Source organism: Calcarisporiella thermophila (assembly GCF_041956535.1).
Source record: "Calcarisporiella thermophila strain CBS 279.70 unplaced genomic scaffold VTP21scaffold_36, whole genome shotgun sequence".
NCBI lineage: Eukaryota > Fungi > Calcarisporiellomycota > Calcarisporiellomycetes > Calcarisporiellales > Calcarisporiellaceae > Calcarisporiella > Calcarisporiella thermophila.
In genome coordinates, this window is record NW_027192226.1 from 116,491 (window position 1) to 124,258 (window position 7,768).

The 7,768-nt window shown below is 46.4% G+C and overlaps 2 protein-coding genes across 2 annotated transcripts; one reads left to right on the top strand and one right to left on the bottom strand.

Moving 5' to 3' along the window:
- Positions 1-1,617: 1,617 nt before the first annotated feature.
- VTP21DRAFT_8079 (uncharacterized protein) lies at positions 1,618-2,236 on the bottom strand (the record flags this gene model as incomplete). Its single annotated transcript, XM_069398890.1, has 2 exons — positions 1,618-2,068; positions 2,166-2,236. 2 exons carry the CDS (start codon positions 2,234-2,236, stop codon positions 1,618-1,620), a joined length of 522 nt encoding a protein of 173 aa, XP_069245942.1.
- A 686-nt stretch (positions 2,237-2,922) lies between these two features.
- VTP21DRAFT_8080 (uncharacterized protein) lies at positions 2,923-7,275 on the top strand (the record flags this gene model as incomplete). Its single annotated transcript, XM_069398892.1, has 3 exons — positions 2,923-3,004; positions 3,076-5,092; positions 5,172-7,275. 3 exons carry the CDS (start codon positions 2,923-2,925, stop codon positions 7,273-7,275), a joined length of 4,203 nt encoding a protein of 1,400 aa, XP_069245943.1.
- Positions 7,276-7,768: the final 493 nt, after the last annotated feature.

Sequence of the window (7,768 nt, forward strand, 5' to 3'; positions counted from 1 at the left end):
ATTAATGGGTTAAAAAAAAAGGCTAAAATATCCTACATGATATTCTGGCGCAAAGCATTCGAATATTTTATTCCTATATTACTCCCAATTATATTTCATCCTCAGCCAATGCTCTAGCATTTTGGAATAGAACATATGATGGCCAAGAAATAGTCATACTAACAGCGGTAAATCTCACATCCGAAATCAGGATCTGTGAGAAGCATTGCTCCTAACGAGGCTTTATATTTGCTTTTTCTCATAAAGCTCTATAAAATACTATAGTGAATTAAAAAATAAACCACGTTCTCCTAGCAACACCTCTGGAGTAGTATCTTCGAATTGCGTTTCATTTTCACTGAGCTCAAATGTATACGAAATTAACTATATGCACGAGGGACAAATTTTGTCACAAGGTCTGCCTAGAAACCGGCCAAAAGATTTTGTGGGTATGCAGTCATTAATTACTCTTTTTCCTTTCTTATCCAGAAAATAAAATCGCATCCGCTTATTGTATCCTTTTGGTACACACAGTGATAGCTTTACAAAAGCTATCTAATTAAGGGGCTTTTGCACCTTGATGATTGATATTTTATGTAGAACTTCGGAGGCAAAATCCCGCTAATGATTTATTGACTGCGTGTTTCCGAATGCTTATTTTTTTGAACTAGGCCAGTAATTATGATCATACGCTATTCATACCCAACCCATCATTTTGGCGCCTTTTATATTAGAGGTGTAACGAAAGTGATGAAGAACAGAAAACTTGCCGATTCCGACGCAAAGACAATCAAAACGATCCAATTAAATCTGGATTTCTATTGAAAGCAACTTCATAATTGATTCATAATACTCAGCTCACTGAATATGGTTCATTAAATGGTTCCCTGCTCTATATTAGGAGGTAGAGAAAATTGATATACGACTACTTTGCTGCATATGTTGACTATCTAATTTACGCTCAGCAAGTGCTCTTGTTTATCGGAAGGTGGGGGATCTTTGCAGAAGCATTTGTGTATTATCGAGAAAAGAAATGAATTCTGCTGCAATTCAGGTTTGAAATGTTCTTAACAAAGCAGTAGAAAATTGTAGGAAAACGTTAAGTACTATGGTCAAACCAGTAAACAGTTTTAATCCATTCCCTGCTGGCTATTTTGCTGCATGATGATAATATTACATGCACTCAACGAAAGCCAAGAATATCTTAATAGTAAATACTATTTTTTTTACACAGTTGCTTTTAACTCTAAGCATGGAATGTCTCGGGACACTTGTATAATCTCTTCTATGAGAGATAAACTGAAATATTTAAAGAAAGAATATATTGATAGAATATCTAATGTAGCAGTAGCATCATTTTCTCAGACAGTAAATTTGGAATCCATTCTAACTCTATTCTAATATTTCTTTTGCTTCAAGCGAAGAGAATAGTTTTCGGTGGAATTGAATTAGTGGAGGGGAGTGGGGCGAGGGAGAAGGCCATTGCATCATTAAACGTCTGAATTAAGCACAGCTTAACCAGTGCAATTTCAGTATAATTGACTATACTAAAATTGTAATCTTTCAAATATTTTATTGAACAATTTTTTTATTTGGAAAAAAATAGAGTAAGACATCTATCCAAATCCTTCTCAGATATTACAAAATTAGCCCCATAACTACCAATAGCCCAGCCCCCATCATTATACCAGTCAGAATCTTAGATAACTCTGCGCCGCTTATTCGATTTGCTACAGCCCCTCCTGTACTGGTAGCCGCCGTTTGGGGTTGGGTTGAGGCTGTTGGAGTAATTGATAACAGCTTCCCACTCGCTGAGCTCACACTTGTCGCAACCAAGGAGGCAAGAGCAGCGGCAGACGAAGTGGCAGACGGAGTGGCAGACGGAGTGGCGGGCAGGGAGGTTGGAACCGCTCCGCAGTAAACTTGGATTTGACCCTGTTGGATCTTGCTTTGCTCCTTGATTTGGTAGTCATCACCACATAAAGCATAGCACTGGAGGAGGTCTTTCTGCCGCTGACATTTACAAGCCATATCGCTATAGGCGCAGAGATTAAACATTTCCTCTCCTCTGTTGAGGCATGCGGCAAAGCTAATGGGAGAGCATATCGGTTAACGGGGGGCATGGCTTGGCTCAAACTGCTAAAGCATTTGTGGCCGATATGTTACGAGTGTGTAAAGAGACTTACTTTATTTGAGCTAGGCAGGCAAAGGAAGCCGAAATCTGAGTAAGGAGGAAAAGGACAAAGAGTGGGTGCATGATTTTTGGGTCCTGTTTTTCTTTTCGGGGGGAATTACTTTGGGACAAAATCAAACTCAGAGGAAAAAAGAGAATAGGCGAAGATAAGGATGGAGGGAGGATGGGAATTATGCCTGCAAAGGACGAGGGGAATTTATATCCTCTTATTCTGGAATGCTCCCATCACAATCTGGCCCGGATTCATCGGATTTCATTCCACAATCTCTTCGATAGACTCAAAACACACTCTATTTAAATAGCAAGAATCCCTGGAGTAATGTCTTTTATTTCGAATTTTAATTAAAAAAAAGGATTTTTAAATTTTATAGACACTTTCGTATCGATTGGTTTTTCCTTCTCCATGGAATCGAGAGCGCAAGCATTTCTGGCTGCAATTACGTCATTCCACGTGAAATAGCCCTAACCTTATTATCTCGCTTGGTCACACCTAATGGAGCCATACGCTTAGGCCGAACCAAATGTGGTTACAATCGAAGGACGGCCGAAAGTAACTGTTTATACTTTGGCGAGATCGATTTTTTATATATACGTCAAAGAAAATACCTCACGTACCCTCCCCCCAAGACCATCAGGTAGAAAAAAAATAGACTTCGGAATTAATTCCCTCCTTTTTTTTCCCATAAATATCCTAACCCTTCTTATTTAGACCATCACGTCCTTTTTTCTCGAACTCTCTGGTAGACGTGATGAGAGTCTCCGCATCCGTTGCCCTAGTGTGGGGGATATTTTCTTTAACCGTTGTCTCCGCACTCCCAGTATTCAACGAGGGTAATATGTCGATGATAGATGATTTCTCCTATTCGGTCGAACGGTTGTTCATCATCTTCCACCATTTATAGTGAATGATTTCCAAGTCGATGGCACAAAATGTCCCCTCCGACCCAAATTCAACCAGGCTTGCCCTCTCCTCTGTGTACCGTCCCTTTCACAATGCCCTCCATCACTAGCACCTGCTTGCCCTGCAAACACTGTTTTCTGTGGTGATGGTAATTGTCATCCTTCTTGCGACGGCATAGCCAATGCTTGCGATTGTGGGGAAGAGGTCAGCGGACTGGTGGCGTGCGCAACTGGACAGGCTGTCAATATTACAGAATATGATCCACGAGATAAAGGTCTCACCCTTCGTTCATGCGCACAGGCTGCTAATGTTACGGGGGCTGTCGATTGGGCAGAGAGAGGGGGCGGCAAGCCTGCCTGGATGACATGCACCCCAATTCCGTTTTTCACTTGGAAGGAGCCAATGTGGATTGGCATTTGGTCAGTGCTTGGAGGCGAGGTCTTGCTGCTTTTCACTTGGTATGCCTACAAGCAATTCAGGGAGCGAGGGATTAGAAATGCGAAGGCTTCTCATCTCCTAGATGAATCTCGCAGCGTCGAAAAAGAAAGTATGGGCGAGAAGATGAAAGCCGGGGGAGACGAAGCAGATTCCTCAGCGAGCGAGCGCTCTTCTGAAGAAGAGCTACTCCAGTTCCGAGGCTTTAACAATGATATCTTCGGGTATCTATGTTATGGCTCTGTTATCCTCTTCACCCTCTTCCTTCTTGCACTACTTGGCGTATCTGTTGCGGACTACTATGGCGCCGTCACGGGTGCGACATATGGAGTTTTCCTCACGTCCGATATCTCAATGAAGGTTTTCTGTGTCGTATGGCATATAACCCTGGCATGGCTTATCGTCGTTAATCATATGCGTCATCGCCTGCAAAACTACTTCCGTATTGAAGTGTCCCCCAACACAGGCTCATATGTGCAGGTCGAACGGCCGCAGGATCCCGTCATTCTCTTGGACGATGACTCGAAACTTCTAAAAACAATGCGTCGTCTCGAGGGCATAGTGCATAGATTCTTCGGTTCCGATGTGGTTGTGACAACCTGCCCTGTGCGATATACAAAACAGCAAAGCCGCAGATATTTTGAATATCAGTGCACTCGCTTTGTCTACAATGACCAAAGTAACCAGTACCACCCCTATGTGTTTGAACTTGGCCGCGATGGAGAAAGTCTCCTGCGCCAGGGAGGAGGTCTTTCCGAGGAGGAGTCTGACTTCCGCCGGGCACTCCTTGGTCCCAACTTCATCCGCGTGCATGTTCCGAACTTCCTTGGGGGCTTGATGCGCGAGTTCACTTCGTTCTTCTACGTCTACCAGATGATGTGCCTGTGGGTTTGGTTCTATTTCCAGTATTATTACATGGGTATCGTACAGACGGTGGTTATTCTCACCTCAGCCATCGTCAAAGTCATTATTCGGTTGCGTAGTGAGAAGCGAGTGAAGCGTATGGCAGAGCACGTGGACTCCTGCCAAGTCCTACGCGGAACCAAATGGGTGAAGTCATCATCGGCGGATTTGGTGCCTGGTGACGTGATCTTGCTCAAGGATGGCACGGTACCATGCGATGTCGTGCTCTTGGGCGGAAACGCCATTGTAGATGAGTCGTCTCTCACCGGAGAGTCTTTGCCCGTCAGGAAATTCGCACTCCCCAGCGATCTAGCACGGTACGATAAGTTGACCAGCGGAAAGTCGAGCACTCTTTTTGCTGGAACGACAGTCGTGAGCACCACCTCTGCGGTAAACGTGCCAAGCGCCAATTCGGAAACGGAAAATGAAAAAGCGGAAAAGAGCGTAGAGTCGGAAGAGGGAGTACGGGCGTTAGTATTGGCGACTGGCACTGCGACGGAGAAGGGCCACCTGATCCACAAGATTTTGTTCCCGAACCCGATTAGCTTTGTCTTCAACGAGCATCTAAAGATTGTCGTCACCATTCTCTTAGGTTGGGGTATTGTGGCCTATGGACTCTCCATGTGGCTAATGGGACGAGGCGATATTACCTCTTGGTTCTATGCTGTTTTCGTTATTAGGTAAGGGTTTATTTTTTTCTTCTTGGCTATTTGTAGTCGGCAAGAAAGGTGCTGAGCATTTTTTATGCACATTCCCCAGTGAAATTTTGTCTCCGCTTCTTCCTGCTGCACTTGTTGTCGGTCAGTCGGTGGCAGCCACACGACTTCGTTTGAAGGGCATATTCTGTGTTGACTTACCTCGGATTGTCATGGCGGGTAAAGTCCAAATTTTCTGCTTCGACAAGACTGGCACACTCACTAAGCAAGGGCTGGACTTCCATGGAGTGATTCCACCTCTTACTTCGGCGGTGGACGAAGGAAAGAAAAGAGTGGCCCTAAGCATGGATGACCGACGCGCCGTATTTGGGGAGCTGTCTAAAGATATTCAGCTTGGGATGGTGGCGTGTCATTCCGTTACAAGCGTCCAGGGAAGGCTAATCGGAAACCCCGTGGATATCGAAGGCTTCCGCGCCACTGGATGGGAGCTCGGAGAACACACCGCCCCCTATATCGACACTATTGTAAATCCTCTCGCCTCGGATCAAAAAGTGCATATTTTGCGTCGTTTCGAATTCGTCCATGCTCGTGCCTCTATGTCAGTGGTGTGCTTAGATGAGAAGGGTGAAGTCCACTGCTTCGTCAAAGGTTCCTTCGAGCGGATTAAACAGATATGCGATCCTGACTCTATCCCCGGGGATTACGACGAAATCACGTCGCGTCTCGCCATGGAAGGATGCTATGTACTTGCCTTGGGCCACCGCTCGATGGGGCATATCGACAGTATTGGGCACGATACCATCCAAGGCTGGACTAGGGAGGAGGTGGAAAAGGAACCGCAATTCGCTGGGCTAATTCTCTTTAGGAATAGCCTGAAACCAGATACGGCGCAAGCCATCGCGGAACTCAAGAGAGGAGACACCCGAGTGGTGATGATCACAGGAGACAACGCACGGACGGGTATTTTCATTGCACGCGAGTGTGGAATGGCCGCTGGTCCGATGGTGTTGGCGGATATGGAGGGGGGCGAGGTAGTGTGGCGGGATGTAGACTCGGGAGAGGTGGTCCAGGAGGTGGAGAAGGAATGCGAAGAGCTCGCGATGACCGGAAAAGCGTTCGATGCACTGGTCGCCCAAGGCACCATCGAAAAATACCTCCTTCGCACCCGCGTGTTTGCCCGCATGACCCCAGCCGGAAAGGTCAAGTGCGTGCAGCTACACATGGAGAAAGGCGTAACGGCAATGTGCGGCGACGGTGGCAACGATTGTGGTGCCCTCCGCTGTGCACACGTGGGACTTGCTCTCTCGGAGGCAGAGGCGTCGATTGTGTCCCCCTTCAGCACAAATCGCCGAAGCGTCGATTCATGTGTGGAACTGTTGCGCCAAGGAAGAAGTGCCCTGGCTACAAGCTTTGCAGGGTATAAGTTCTTGATCCTGTACGGAGAGACGATGGCATGGTGGGAGTTGATCATGTTCTACTTCACCGTCATTGCACCCCAGCCACTTTGGATGCTTATTGATGGTGTCATTACCGTGGGCATGACCCTGGCCATCACCCAGGCGCTTCCTGCCCGGAAACTCGGACCAAGGCGACCCACCGCGCGGTTGCTTGCGCCCGAAACGATCCTCTCCGCGTGTGGCATCATTTTCATCAACTTCTGGTTCATTATTGGAGCGGTGGTCTTCCTCTTCCAGCAGCCCTGGTTCGCTTGTAATGAATTCGATGGCTCGCTCGTGGACGCCGCCAAATGGTGGCTCATTGGTGACAACTTCGAGGCCGAGGTGATCACCCTGGTGGTTATCTTCCAGTTCTTCAACTCCGGGGCCATTTTCAACTTTGGTAGCACGCATCGTCGGGCCTGGATCACTAACATCCCCCTCGTGATCTTCTACGCCATCCTCTTCGTGGTCGGCTCCTTCCTTATCCTGGCGGACCCGAATCCCTTCTCGTGCCTCTTCCGTGTCAACTGTGGCTCCGCCGACGTGCTCGTTGCGAAAGGATACCCCGAGCCCTGGTGGCGCATTGAGCCGTACAACTCGCCCATTGGGCACAATGTGCTCCCTCACGACTTCAGGTGGAAACTGTGGGGGTACTGCCTGGCGAATATGATCTTGGGCTTGCTGTGGGAGCGCCTTGTGATTTTGGGGCCCGTGCGGGGCTGGGCCAGGAAGATGTGGGGGGTGAAGCGCAGAAAATTGAAACTCTGAACCCCATCTTTTTGACACTGTACCAAGAGACTCTTTATTATTTCCCGTTTACTAATTTATTCTGATGTTTTATTTATGATATTGTACTCCATTGTCTCTCTAGTATTATTCTCTACCCTTCGGACTGACTCTGAATTTCCTCCTTGCCGACCGACTCTGTTTTACTTTTTGGTAATCAAAAGAATAGTATGCACATTTGTCTTAGACTGAAAATGCCACTCGAGGAAGGACACTCATTTCAATGTTGTGAAAACGCCGAGGTTGCCTGTCTCCTTAGAAGAGTAGCCACACTCTGAACTTCGAATGGATTCTACATATGGGAGTTTCCAATCTTGATCAGACATACCGCATTTAGATTTTGAAGAATCGGCGTTTCAGAACTCTCTGCAAGAGTATCCTTAAAAATACAATATATATTCAAGAATATTCATTCTCGAAACCATTTTTACGCTTTTTTGCTCCACATCTTTGAATTCGTTAAAAATCATATACT